The sequence below is a fragment of the Tauraco erythrolophus genome, chromosome 4, assembly GCF_009769465.1.
Source record: "Tauraco erythrolophus isolate bTauEry1 chromosome 4, bTauEry1.pri, whole genome shotgun sequence".
Lineage (NCBI taxonomy): Eukaryota > Metazoa > Chordata > Aves > Musophagiformes > Musophagidae > Tauraco > Tauraco erythrolophus.
Genome location: NC_141468.1, coordinates 85,482,064 through 85,496,995, shown reverse-complemented (window position 1 = coordinate 85,496,995; position 14,932 = coordinate 85,482,064). Strand labels below are relative to the sequence as shown.

Below are 14,932 nucleotides of genomic sequence, written 5' to 3'. Positions count from 1 at the left end.
CGTTAAAAGGTGAGGAGATTGGAGAATATTAGCTAATATCAGCACAGCATGTCATACATAAAAGTTTTAAAACCAGCAGCTGCAGATGGGCGTCGAGTTAAATGTCGATTCAGAGATCTTCATACCTCAGGGAATGAGTTAGTCACTACAACAAACAGCAAAGCACCCCATGGGATCCATGATTCTACTTTCCTCTCATTCTAGGCTTGCTGGAATGACTCTGTGTGCTGGATTTATGTGAAGGGGTTCCGGTAGTGGGAGAGGGGATTCACTCCCTGTACTTCCTGGGCTCCAAAACCGCTCGGATCGGTCTCTGGCCAGGTTGGATCCCCACTCCCTCCAGCCCAGGTCAAGCCATCAGCGCCTCTGCCAATGCCCAATTTAAGTCAGGGACAAAGGAGCCCGAAAGGCGGTTTCGGACCTGCCTGTTCTTGTCTCACCCTCAGCCATGGGTGACATTCCTCTCCTCTCAGCGCACCGAGGGGAGCGGTGAGCAGCTGAGAGGTGGCTGGGCAATAAATCCTAATCTCCTAGCAAAAACCCTTATTCTTTTTTCTCTAAGAGTGAAATGAAGAGATAAAAGCTCTGGCTGTCAAAATAAGATGCAGTGCACAATGTCAAAAAAAAAAAAAGTCTTGCTCTTATTGAGTACAGCTGGTGCTAGAACACACTCAGTGATTAGAAATTAACACCTCATTGCCAATTAAGAAGTGATTGAAAAAGGCACCCACTGTATCATGACGCTCTTTTTATAGGCAGTGGAGAGAGGTGCAGTTCAGAGCAGAAGTCTTATGTGTGCTCTAAATTATCCCCTATAGCTGCCTATCTGCTTCTTTTTGCAAGAGGGGAGCTGGAACAGGTTTTCCTAGGCTAAAGTGAGCTATTATTCCACTGTTGCTCCACTGGCTTTACTCCAAAGCTCATCTCTGTGTTGGTGTATTATTCTGCCACAGAAGTGGTGCAACGCTCTGGGAAGGCGTTAAGGTTAAAGGCTGCTCAGGACTGGGAGAAATCTACTGGAAGCCATAGGTAAGACTCTACACCCCATAAAAAAGTAGTGTATTCTGGTTAAGTGGGGCAGGCTATTTATTCCATTAAATAAATTGCTCCTAAGTGAATCCTTGTTGAAGGAGCTGCATGTAGGTGGAACTGCCTAATGTGATTCATGTAACAGATTTCTGATGAAGTGCTCTGTCAATTACAAGAGCCATCTATTTTGATTTGGTTGGCTCGGTGTTCAGGCTGCTCTTCAACATCCTTATGTTCTCCATGTGGTATTGCTATCATCGGTTATTTACAGGATGGTGCAAATGCAAGTACTGCTTTACAACGATGAGGTGCATGACCCACTCTGGCATTATCAAGCTATAGTATCTCCACTGAGAGCAGTGAGTTCATCTGGCTCGTTTGTCTCTGACCCGTGCAGTTCCAGGAACTGAATCCAAGGGATGAATCCTGACAACTTCTTTTGGGTCTGACACTTATTTCTCTTCAGCAGTCTTGACGTTAGGTGTCTAGCCCTTCACCCCAGGCTCTGTCTGCAATCAGTGAAGACAAATAGGTGTCTACAGAGAGCTATTTATTTCACTTTACTAACAATAGAGGAAACCAGATGATATCAAAAGCAGTGTGGCCAGCAGGTTGAGGGAGGGGATTCTGCCCCTCTACTCTGCTTTTGTGAGACCCCACCTGGAATACTGCATTCAGCTCTGGAGTCCCCAACACAAGAAGGACATGGAGAGAGTCCAGAGGAGGCCATGAAGATGATCTGAGGGCTGGAACACCTCTGCTATGAAGACAGGCTGAGAGAGTTGGGGCTGTTCAGACTGGAGAAGAGAAGGCTCCGGGGTGATCTTATAGCAGCTTTCCAGTACTTAAAGGGGGCCTACAGGAAAGCTGGAGAGGGACTTTTACCAAGGGCATGTAGTGATAGGACAAGGGGCAATGGCTTTAAACTGAAAGAGGGGAGATTTAGATTAGATCTAAGGAAGGAATTTTTCACTCAGAGGGTGGTGAGGCACTGGAACAGGTCGCCCAGAGAAATTGTAGATGCCCTATCCCTGGAAGTGTTCAAGGCCAGGTTGGATGAGGCTTTGGGCAACCTGGTGTAGTGGAGGGTGTCCCTGCCCATGGCAGGGGGGTTGGAACTAGATGATCTTTGAGATCCCTTCCAACCCTAATCATTCTATGATTCTATATCTAAGACCAAATGTACAACTTTCACACCTCTAAAGTTAGGTGAGATGAATTCCACTCTGAGTCAAAACATAGCGACCAAGACCAGCAGAACTCAGTGTTTCTCTTTGCTGAGTCAAGTCCTGGCCAGAATATACAAGAGCAGTTCTTGCCTCCCACCTTACTACTTGTCTAGCTAGCAATCTGGGAAGAAAGCATGGGCATTGTCACTGTTACTACAGCGGCTTAGAGAAATACCTGGGATGGCGGGATTCGTACTTATGATGGGAGTTTTCCCTGTCTGAAGTAGTAAGCAGTTCTGCTGTCTTTGATTTATTAATGTTAATTTTCTTTTTTCCCTTCTTTTTAGGGTGAAGTCTTGGGCAGATGCCTTCGGTGGGGAGCTGTACTCCATTGTGACTAAGTATTCAGGCTCTCTCCTGTTGCAGAAGGTAGGCAAAAGCTCCAAGGGCTCCCTTGGCTTTGCATCATCTCCCCATGTAACCCCTCAGTGTTTCCCCCTGGGGTGGAAGAAAGCAAAACACACAGATCTCCAGCTGACTTTCAAAACCATGCGGGTTCGTATCCATAAGCACAGAGTGATGCCCTGTGGCTGTTCTCCATGACCTGGAGAGAGGGATCCATCTAATGCCTTTCCTGCTTTCATTAGCTACGGGCAAGTGCCACTTAAATTGCACCATTTTTTAAAAATACTTTTTAGCAGTGCTCCTCATGTTTTTCCTTTGATTGTTTCATGCTCTTCACTCAACCCTTCCTAAGTGCACATCAGTCCCTCTCCACCTGCTCGTTGTCACACCATCTGTACTGTCCTGCAGTACAGCCTTTGCTAGGCTTGGCCAAGAAAGGCCTTCAGCAACCATCACAAAGGTCTAAACTGACCATCAGCTCCTCTTAGAAGGAACGTGCCACCACGCAACAGAAAGTTGTCAGCACTGGTATAGGTACTTCATGCCCTAGTTGTGAGGCAGCTGTGGTGTGATATCAGCCCAGGCAAAAGTTTAGCTTTTAGCAGTTTTGATGACGTTTCTGTGTTGCCTGTTCTTCTCTAGGGTCCCCAAATGGTAGTGCCAGAGGCAAAGTGACATGCTACAGCATCTCTGGTGGGCACCAAAGCTCCAGTGGGCAGGAGATATGGATTGGAGTCATTTCATAGTCAGGTGTCTGTGCCTGATGCTGTACAGGTGTTTACTGTCCAACAGAAGGTCTGCAGATACCAGCATTTTCTGGAAGATGCTAAGGGCGTCACCTGATTGTGTGAAGAAATACTGCAGCTGTTATATCTTCTCTTTACTGCTTCATCACAGCCAACTTGTGATGCTTCTGTGGCTACTTCTACTAATAGATTAGGGGGGTTCACGTTCCTGAAGGTGCAAAAATCAGTGGGACTAAGCAGAACAGGGCTTAGCTTGAAAATACCGGTGTCACGTAAGTTAACAGTGGAAGCCAAGGATACCAGATGTGGCATTAGAGGTGGGTTTCAAGATAGCTGTGCTGTGCTGGACCTCTGGAGATGTTGCACCAGGTCATTTCGCCTCCCTCAGTCCACACAACATGTTTTGACTCTTGGGATCTTGATCTCTTTGAGGTAGGGGTTACAGAAAACCTGTAGATGCTACTATAGTACCACTAAAAACAACAGTCACAGCAACCGGATGGTGAACAAAAATCCGCAACTCAATCAGCTTTTGGTATAATTCACAGAAAGCAAAGAAAACTAATTTCTGATGAAAAAGAAGCCTGAATGTAACAAAATCCAATCTAGCAAGGGGAGTTGAGGCAGAGCTATATTGCCCTAGTGGTCTGATGGCCTTATAATCATCATGCTTGCCTGCCCCAGTCCACGTCCACATGGTTTGGTTCTTGGAGAGGGGAAAGTGTCTGGTTTGCTCTTGCATGTGTTAGGGTCTGGATGCAGCACAGACCAATTGTGCTTTGCACAGTCTCTGGACAGCCCTGAGCAGGATGCAGTGTCACCCATGACTCAGAGCAAAAACGTCCTTCAGTGAGTCACCGTCACCGCTTCCAGCAGGGAATACAGATGAGGATGAGTTTGATCCAGCCTTGCTCTGTTAACCCTTCAGCAGAGAGTCATCTCCCAAATGCATGCCCTGCCCTAACTTTACTTAAGCAGCTCAGGTTAATCTTTCACCCCTCAAGTCCCACTCCTTGAGCTCTTTCGTTTTCCTGGGACCAGCACTCACTTCTCCAATCCTTCTCTCGGGCGTTTTGCCTTTGAGGAAATACAAGCTGAGAGAGAACAGCACCTTCCAAATTTGACTTCATGGCTCCCTTGTGCCTAATAGGCTTGAAGTAACTAGCTTACCGTTGCTTTGAGAGCTGTAACTTTTTAGCTACTGAATGTCTTGCATGTAAACCTTCTCTTTAATATTTAGCATAAATTTCCTTTTGTGGCTTCGAGTTTGTTTGGGTTCCTTTGGTTTTTTTGTTTGTTTCCCTCAGAAGAACCCTAATATTATGTTGCAAATCCAACCAGTCAATTTCTTACCAGGCTTTATTGTTCCCAGAGACCTGGTGAACCAGTAGACATCTCTTAAATCCACAAAGGCAGGTTCTCACCCTGGATCAGAGAGCTATGAGAAAGCCCCTAGGTCACTTTCTGTCCCAAGCAGCCAAGATATCATCAAATTAAATCTCACAGAGGTAGCAAAAGCTGAAGAGTGGCCTTGGTCTGATGGCTGAAGCATTCATTCTATTTTCTTGACCATTATGCAGCGGAGGTTAAGATAAGCTTGTGCACTCGTCTGGCATATCAGCCTGGCTCAGAAATGATAGATCTGTGTTAAAATGCTGGCCAGGGTCTAGGACAGCTGAGGGCAATACAGCTGGAGTGAAGAGGCAAAGTAGAAGGCTGAGGAGGAGGGCAGTAGCATCTCCCACACTTAAGGAACAGAGAGCTTGAACCTGGGGCTTGTTAGCTCTGTTTGGCCACAGTCCTGCTGCTGCAGTTGGCCAGGCAGTGACCAAAGGCTCGAGGCCATTGACTGCAGCCACACCAAGAGGACGCCATGGTGGTTCTGGGCTTATCAGGACTTGCTTCAGTGATAGAAAGACCATCAGCTTCAGCAGGCCCAAACCCTAACTTTTCTTGTGTTAATGATGTATTATAAGCATTTCTGAGAATGACCTCCTGCTTCCTTCTGTAGCTGAGGTGCTGATTGCCTTTCCCAGTGGATGGGGCTGAGGAAGGACAGCAGGGCTTGGCTCCAGCTGTGCAATTACTAGAAAGCATTACAAATAACTTCAGGACAAAGAACAGACAAATGAAAAAAGTTCAGTCAAGATGTTCTCCTGGGTGAAGATAAAAGAAATGTCTTTTACACTCTTAATATAGTTTCACTAGCAGTAAGGAACACAACACCGTGTACTTCAATGGGCTAAATTTCATGGAGGTGGGAACAAGAAAATATATTTGGTGACATATCATAGAATCATAGAACGGCATAGGCTGGAAGGGACTTTAGAGATCATCTAATCCAACCTCCCTGTCATGGGCAGGGACGCCTCTCAACTAGACCAGGCTACTCAAGGCTCTGTCCAACTTGGCCTTGAACACCTCCAGGGAGGGGGCATCCACAACTTCTCTGGGCAATTTATTCCAAAGTTTTATCACCCTCATACTGAAGAATTTCTTCCTAAGATCTAATCTAAATCTGTTCTCCTTCAACTTAAACCCATTTCCCCTTGTCCTATCAGCGGACACTCTTGTAAAAATGTCCCTCCCCAGCGTTCCTGTAGGTTCCCTTCAGGTATTGGAAGGCAGCTATTAGGTCCCCCTCAAGTCTTCTCTTTATGTTCACAGAGAAAACTTAGGATAATGAATCCTGGATCTTCCACTTCTAAATCACCACCCCCATCACTGTAGAAGAACAATCTTAATGAATTGCTCCTGCTGTTTTAAGGGAATACTAAGTGCTAGATGAATACAAGGTTTTCTGTTAGATCAGAGTTAATTTTCTGGCCCCTTTTCAACATCACATCCTTTCAACCAGTTCTCCCAAGACTGTAGCTGATTCCTGTTCTGTAAATTATAATGATCTGATAAACTGAACCCTAAACTCAGGCTGTGAATGTTAATCTTGGTCAGCTCCAAGGACCTGTGTTGACATTTGCTGAGTACTTGCAGTCATGGTGCCTGCTAACGGTATTGAAATCACAGGTGCTGCTGTTGCCCACCTTTGAGAACTCTTGCAATGAATCATTCATTAATAGCAGGAGATTTTAGTGGCAGGAATACAGATGCAAAATGGTTTGCCAGATCATTTGTAGGAAAAAAGCTCAAAGGGAATCTAGGCTCAAACCTGGTGTATTCCTTGCAGCCAACTGAAACTTTGCAGAAAGTTTTTGTGGTGTGTTTTTTTATCTTCCCAACTCTGGCTAGTTCCCAGGGCTGAGATGTGCATATAGTGTTAGCAGACTGCTTGTGATTGCTCATGATTATTTTTACCCAAAATGTGTCAAAAGCACATTAAAAATAATTGAGAGATAGAGAGTCCTGTTCTTTAATTCAAGTTGTGACCTGAGGCAACCGACGGTAGATCACTTTGTAGAGCGCATGCTTGCCCGTCCGTGCTGGTGTGGTCCCCCCCCTTCACTAGCTTTCCCAGGAGAGATTACCCTCCTCCCCCCGAGAAGGCTCTGATTAAAGCCTGGCATGGTGGAGATCACTTCCCTCCTGACGAGACCATGACATGGAGCTAAATGGGACGGGCACCAGCTGGGATGTCAGCAGCCAGGGACCTCAGTCAGGGGGTTGTCATTGCACATCCCTCTTTCAGCAGCGTGGTTACGCTAACCTTCGTGCTCAGCCCGACCTCTTCCTCCTCTTCCCCCGCCCATCCCAGCTACCCAGCCGCAGTGGCTTTAATCCAGTAAAACCCTTGCTGTTAATCACGCCAGGCGGAGCGAGCGGCCTCCCCACCATGCCTGCTGCAGCCTGGATGCTGCTGCTATTTCTGTCTGACCTCCTCAGCCTGCCCCATCCTTGAGGCTTTTCTTACTCTGCCTGTTCCTCAGCCACCCTCCCGGGCAGTCAAGGAGCTTCTTGAACAAAAGGAGATCCGCTCACTCACACTAAAGATGTGCCAAGTCCTTCCCCCATCACTTTCTTCTAACCCAAAAGTGTTGCTAAAGCCCTTGCCATCCCCCTACCCTTTTCACCGCCTCATTTTGTATCGGCGCAAGAAGCCCAGCCCCAGCTGAGATTGCTGCTCTGGTGCTAATACAACATAAAGATGGAGAAGATGTGTACATACTGCGGAGAGAAATGATGATGAGGGACCAGGGAAATTCAATCGGTTGCCTTTGTGCTTCCACATGACTGGGCAGATAAAGCTTTGTCTCTTCAGAAATAGGTTAATCATGTTGCCTTCTTGTGTGGGTTTTTTTCCCCTCTTCCTTCCTGCCTATCTCTTAGCTTTGGAATTTTTTTAAAAGGAGAAATAAAGGCGATTTTATCCAGTCCTGAAAGGGCAGATTTGGGAGTGCTCTCAGCTTTTTAATGCCTAAATTATATGAAATGTGCTGGGTTGGTGTGAATGGGTTCTGGCGGCAGGAGAGGGGACTTGCTCCCTGTGACTTCCCTGGTTTTGGAACCGGGTCAGACCTGGTTCTGGCCACCAGATCAGACTCCCATCCCCCTCGGGGTTGAGCCAATCGGTGCCTCTGCGAATTGCCCTGTTTAAGTTGGGACAAAGGAACCAGAAAGGTGTGCCTTTGCCCAGGAGTGAGGAGAGAAGGGAGGAGGGCACTGCCCCTGCTCCCCGGCTCCTGGCCGGGGGCTACCCAGGCCGGGGCTGGTGCCACCCGCTGAGGATGGCCGTGGCGGGGCCGCTGGGGCAACTCGGGGAGTGCCCTGCTCCCGGGGTGCCCACTGGGCTGAGTTCACCCAGAGAGGACTGAGATCTGAGGAGGTAGAGCCGGGAAGAAGAGGAAAGGGGGGTGGGGAGGGGAGGTGTCATTTTTAAGATCTGGCTTTTTTTCTTTTTATCCTTTCAAGTAACTGTTAATAAATTGTTTCGCTTTATTCCCAAGCTGAGTCTGTTTTGCCCGGGACCATGGTCGGTGGGTGCTCCCTCTGTTCTTGTCTCGACCCTCAGTCCTTTTATTACGTTTTTCTCCTCTCCCCTTCACTGGGGAAGGAGTGAGAGTATGGCTGTGTGGAGTTTAGCTGCCGGAGTGGCCTAAACCATGACAAATGTGGTTAAAGAAACTGGTTATCTCTAAAGCCTTCAGATCCAGGTGCTCCTCATTATGGCACCTCTCCCAGTAGAAGCAGCACTAAGCAGCCATGCTGGTAATTCTGGGAATTGCCTCTGTGCTTCTCTTGGCCCAAAGTGTGCTTGTGTGTGCTCAGTAAGTAGCATCATAACTGTCTTACTGACCTTTCCTTGGCAATGTCCCACCTAAGTAAGCAGACCCTTCTTGCTGTGGACCTGACAAGTTACCCTGGAGATACTATGGCATAGTGGGAGGACAGGACATGCACTAACATGATGTCTCTCCCACTAGTGCACCAGAGCACGTATGACGTAGGAGGCAATGGAATGACAGCGTATGTCTCTGTTCCCCTGCCTACCCCTCTGCCTTATGTAAATTTCAGGAATGTGAGGTATACAGTGCTATTATGGATGTAAGCACAATGTGTATTTTAGGTTTTCCAAAGTCGGCCTTCTGCTTCTCTTCCTTATATATAGGCACCAATAGCTTCAGGTGCATTGCTGCTTTCAACAGCCACAAGCTCACCATTGCATCAGTTGCTTTTACTTGGTCAAAATGTGTTGTGTTATGGCCACTGATCTGCACACACCCAAATTATGGGGTCAAAAGAGAAGAAAGCCAAAGATGGGAGAAAGTGGCGAATCAGACCAATTTTTTCAACACATCTTTCTTCACAAAAGACAATACCCAGCTAACAATAACTCACCCCTCTCCTTATGAGCCTCCTGCTCAGCAGGATTTTCTGCTTTCCCTTGGGTAGAAGTATAAAGATGTGGAGCCAACTCTGAAGATCAAAGAGGTGGACGGCTTGGAGCTGGTGAAGAAGTTCTCAGAGCAGATGGAAAGCATGCTCCGCAGGAAGGTCGAAGCTGTTGAGGTATGACCACGGGGGCTATGGGAAGGAAGTCTTCTCCTGTCAGCCCCAGAGCAGTAGACACAGGCCGCCCGCCTGTACCAGGAGTGTGTGGGCGCAGAGGTTTCATGAGGACTTCCTTGCCCAACCAAATGCCTGCTGGTGCAGCTGGCTCGCTCTGAGCTTTAAGTAGACACTGGTGGGAGGATGTGGGCGTTCAGACAAGGGAATGCTGGCTTCTCCTTCAGCCTAAAGTAGGAAATAAGATAAAAACAAAGTCTAGGAATAAATACAAGGGAACAAATGTTCTTTTAGGATAAAAGAGGTTTGATTCTGTAGCTGTTTAAAGAGGAAAACACCTCTCAAGTGAAGCTTGTCCTTGCAAAATGCCCTCTGGGCCACTGAAGACTGGTACGTTGTTTCAGCTGTGTGTGTGGCTCAAGGGAAATTCCTGCAGCCCCTGGACATGAGCTGCAAGGAAAGTGCTTGGATTTCCAGCAGTGTTTGTGGGGAAGTGTGGAGGAGATGGCAAGAGGTCTTTAGCTGTTGCTGTGTTGGAGATCAGAGCAGGTAATCGTTATGGCCCCTCTTACTTCTTGCATCTGAGGATCTATCATATTCCCTCATGTTGCCCACTACGAAAAGTATATTTCTGTAGCCACTGAGCTTTGACTGTTTAAGGCGTCTAATGTGGAAAAGTCATCCAGAAACACATCATTTGAGTCTCAAAGTGAAACGTGGGCATATTTAGACCCAGAGGTTTGGCCCATAACATTACATTCATAGCCAGGCTTTTCCAATGTTTGGATTGCTTTATCCTTTGCGAAGGAGCAAAAAGTAGTTTCGCTGAGACTGTCGCTGATTGTGCAACTCTGAAAACATGTACATGTTTAGCTGGATTCCTTCCCAGTATGCACCAATTGAGAATTAGTGCCCTGAAGCATCATACTGGAGAATACCAGTTGATTATATTGCCTTCCATAAATGGTAAGAGCTTATAAATGGCCACAGCGTTGCCGAGACCTTTACAAAATCAAGTCATGGTCTTTGTCTCGGTAACAATACCAGACAGAGGCTCCCACAAGGCCTTTTCCTTTGACGAGATACTGACATCAGGCTGGGTCTGAAATGCCTTTCCCATGGCTTTTTGGAAGGGTTCATGGAAAATGAAATTAAATCTCTGACTGCTGTTTCTCTAAATGGACTTGTTTCTGTTTGTACATGCTGAAGATTTCTCAGGGGATTAGTAGGGACTCTGGAGTAAGTAGGTGTGAATATACTTGGCAATAAATAGCTGTGAATATACCTTCCAAGCTGTAAAGTTGCAGCGCAGAATGACAGGTCAGCAGAAAAGGAGGGAAAGAGGGAAGTTTATAGCCCCATGACTCTGTGTTGTGGTGAAGGAGGCAGTCGTGTGTCTTTGCTCTAGCCATGTGAATGGGCGATACAGCTGGAAGCACTTCTGGAGGGCTTTCCACAACACCCTCTCATTTTTCTTTCCATGTGCTTGCATTAGAGGTTGGTGGAAGCGGCAGAAGATGCAGATCTGAACCATGAGTACAACTCCTCACTGGAGGTAAGTTTATCCTGGTCAAGTGACAAAATAAGACACGCATCCTCAGAGAGACTAGCCAAAAGGCAAGCCTAGCCCCACTCAGCCACCTCAGGCTCCTGGGCAGGTTAGGAGTTTCACAGAATCATAGAATTGTCTGTTTGGAAGAGACCTCCAAGATCGAGTCCAACCGTTCACCCTGCACTGTCAGGGTCCCTAAACCATGTTCCTCAACACCAAATCCACACGGTTTTTAAACACCTTCAGGGATGGGGACTCCACCACCTCCCTGGGCAGCCTGTTCCAATACTTCACAACCCTCTCTGGAAAGAAATTCTTCCTGATATCTAACCTAAATTTCCCCTGGTGTAACTTGAGGCCATTCCCTCTCGTCCTGTCATTCATAACGTGGGAGAAGAGACCGACCCCCATCTCCCTACAACTTCCTTTCAGGTAATTGTAGAGAGCGATAAGGTCCCCCCTGAGCCTCCTCTTCTCCAGACTAAACAGTCCTGGCTCCCTCAGCCAAACCCAGTTCCTTCTCTTCAGGACTCTCAACTTGTCTGGAAACTAGTGTGAGAGACTGCCTTGGCAGATCTCAAACCTAGTAACACCAAGGAGATTAGCCCCTTCGGCTCTGGGAGGGGAAGGATTTGGGAAGACGTTGGGTCGCGTGATGTTATTGGCATTACATTTACTGCACACCGAAGTTGTCATTATGTGACACCTAAGTGCAAATTAGCTGGTGCTTTGCGGGTTACTTGACTGGAAAATGAGCTAAAGATGGAGTGCGATAGTTTGATGTGGGGGGGGTGTTCTAGTGGCAGGAGAGGGGATTTGCTCCCTGTGCCACCAGATCTGAGCCCCATTCCCCCCCGGGGGGTTGAGCCAAATTGGCGCCTCTGTGAATGGCCCTATTTAAGTTGGAACAAAGGGGCGGGAGGCGCGGTGTTTTGGCGGTCTTTTGCTCAGGAGCAGGAGAGGGGCGGAGGGCGCTGCCCTCGCTCCCGGCTCGCGGCCGCTCGGGCCCGGGCCGGCGCCCCGTGCTCAAGATGGCGCCGGGGGAGCCGCATGGGGGGCTCGGGAAGCGCCCCGCTCCCGGGGTGCCCGCCGGGCCGAGCTCCCCCAGAGACGATTAAGATCTAAGGGAAAACAACCACAGCGACCAGGTCAGTCAAGATGGAGCAGGAGGAGGGGTGCTGGAGCTGAAGTTTTCCCTTGCAATCGGTGTGAAGATGGCGGGCAGCCCCCTGCAGCCAGGGTGTGCTCGGCGGAGCAGAGACCCACTCGCGGCCCGTGGAGAAGCCCACGTCGGGGAGGAGATGCCTGAGCCCAGGAGAGGTCGTGGAGCAGGGGATGCACGACGAGGTACTGTTAATAATGGGCACATGGGATGCACGACGAGGTCGTGGAGGCATCTGGAGTCCGTGGGACGACCCACGTCGACGTGAGGGACAGCAGCTCCCTAAGAGGCCGATACTGGTAAAGCCCGAACTGGTGCAATCCATGGGGAAGGATTCAATCCTGCGGGCAGGACTTACGCTGGAAAAGTGTGGGGATTTTTTCCTCGTGAGTAGGGGACCCACTGAATCAAGGGAAAAATGGTGTAAGGACTCCTCCTCCTTTAAGAAAGGAGCGGCAGTAACAGCATGGATGAACTGACCTGCACTCCCCCATTCCCTGTCCCCCTGCGCCGCTGGGGGGGGTAGAGCCAGGAACGAAAGGAAAGGGGGGTGGGGAGGTTGTTGTGTTTAAGATCTGGCCTTGTTTTCTCTTTTTTCCTCTCAAGTAACCGGTTTCGTTCCCTTTTGTCTCTTGTTAAGTAACTGTTAATAAATTGTTTTGTTTTAAGAAAAAGCCTGAGTCGTATTTTGCCCGGGACCATAGTTGGTGGGTGCTCCCTCTCGGTTCTTGTCTTGACCCTCAGTTCCTTTTATTATAAAACCACGACATTGAGTATGAGCAGTGAGGAGGATGCTGTTACATAGACCCACAGCAAACCCTTAATCCCAATGAGCTGAGTTTCTCACCATCTTCCTCAACAGCTCCCATCATCTTTACCCTGCAGGCACCCACTTGTCAGGACTTCTCGTTAGGTGAAAGTTTGGTGCTGTCCAAGCAATTTGGATAATTGGCTTTGTGTTAATAACTGTTGTAGCCAAGCTATGGGATTATTGCTATTGAAGGGAACCGGAATGAAAACTGATGAAGTCTGCTGTCCACAGTACAAGCACTTAGCAAAATCACAGGCTACTCCTGCAAGTACACCTCTCCATGCTGGGAAAGGGTGGGAATGAAAACCTTTCTTGAAATCAAGCTCGTTTCCAGTTTTGCCTCTCCTGCCTCTTTATTTAAGAATCACATTACAGTCATGCTTGTTGAGTCAGCTGCATTCATGGTAAGGGTCGTGGGTGAGCTGAAGTACATGACTCTGCATTTGCACACACAATTTTCAACCCCTGAGTTGAACAAAAATCCTTAAATAACCTATGCCTTCAGATAAAGTCAACAAAAAACATCTTAAAAACGACTGTCATCCAAGGGTGAAGACTGTCCTGAAGATACTGAAGTGACTGTAGGTGTTAAACTCCCAGTGGCCTTCACAGGGGGAAAACTCTTGTCTTTGAGCACCTTCTGCTCTATCCTTTGCTCTTGATGAGCGCCTGCTGCTTGGAGCGACAGAGTGAAGGGATAATCCTGGCTGGATGTACATCAGGAGTTAACTCTAGTAAATGACATCTGCAGAGACGGGGCAAGCAAGGTCAGCATTGGCATGCGCTGTAGCAAACCTGGGAGCCATACCCAGTGAGACACTCCACCTCTCTGTCTAGTCACTTAAATACCTTTGAGAGACCATAAGAGTCTGTTGCTGTGTCCCTTTGCTCTCAGGTGGCTCTTCTGCTGCCAGTTATGACCATGCTTTCAGTCATGTGGGCACCTGACAATAAGAAACTGAGCAGAAACCATCATCTGGGCAGCTTGACACTTTTCAGATGATAAATGGCTCTCGTTTTCTGCTTGTCTTGATCCTATTCGAAGCCTGAATTCTCCAGATGTCCCTTTCTTGAAAGAGTGTTTTTTTTTCAGGCTAGTAATATTCTCTCTCCTTTCTTTTCTCCTTTCCATTGTCTTCATCAACAGTTTGATTACTACAACTCCCTCCTGATTAACGAGAAGGATGAAAATGACAACTATGTGGAGCTTGGAGATGAATTCATTTTGGAGCCAAATGAGCATTTCAATAACCTCTTGGTGAACACAACATACAGTGATATTCAGCTCCCCACCAATGTCTACAACAAAGGTAATGGCCTCTACTGGCTTCTACTTTCTCACTACTAGTAGGTTGCTGTTGAAACTACCAGCAATAATACAAAAGAAAGGATGGGAATAGAAAAAAAAAACAACTGACAGGATAGAAAATAAGGCTGGAAAGGTACTGTTCCAAGGCACAGTCATGCCTGTGCTGTAGTCTGTCACTGTGACAGGGCTTAGGTATCATCTACTCTTGGAAAACATCTAATGATGGACAGACAGCATAGTGTCCTAGGGTTCATATACCCGACCAAAGATGCTGTGAAACAAACTGTGATGGGAATTTATTGGCAATTGTTACTCTGTGCAAAGGGTCAGATCTATCAAGGTCTTTAGGTGTTAAGGACTTCATTGATTTCAGATGAGAATTTAGAGCTTAAGTACCTTTGCGTTATGAGGCACTAACACCTCACAGGGACATTCTTAATTCCCAATGAACACGTGTAGGGGACTGGGAGTAATTCACAACTGATACTGGGATGTGACTGTTCTGGGCTATTTTCTGTTCTCAGCAAGCCTTTGGCACCTTGGCAACTGCAGGAGCCCAGGGAGGTACCGAGGCTCACATGGCCTCATCTGTGCCCGGGCTGTGTCCTCTTCCCCTGCACATTCACACCACCCCAGCTACACACCAGAAACTGGTCCATCTCCAGGCTGGTCAGCATACTGTCAAATCCACAGCCTGAGACACCAGTTGTGATTGTCTGAAGTTTACTGCTCTTTTTGGCCAATGTTCAAGGTTGCCTGAACTGGCTCTTTCCCTGCCTCTCCATCAGCTC

At 47.7% G+C, this 14,932-nt stretch overlaps 1 protein-coding gene across 2 annotated transcripts in view; it reads left to right on the top strand.

Moving 5' to 3' along the window:
* CACNA2D4 (calcium voltage-gated channel auxiliary subunit alpha2delta 4) overlaps window positions 1–14,932 on the top strand; it is a 126,007-nt gene that overhangs the window by 3,576 nt on the left and 107,499 nt on the right. For both annotated transcript variants that reach the window (XM_086610630.1, XM_086610631.1), the window contains exons 2-5: window positions 2,546–2,627; window positions 9,194–9,310; window positions 10,803–10,862; window positions 13,980–14,142. In XM_086610630.1, the coding sequence (XP_086466756.1) occupies window positions 2,546–2,627; window positions 9,194–9,310; window positions 10,803–10,862; window positions 13,980–14,142 (422 nt within the window). The remainder of the gene's footprint in view (window positions 1–2,545; window positions 2,628–9,193; window positions 9,311–10,802; window positions 10,863–13,979; window positions 14,143–14,932) is intronic.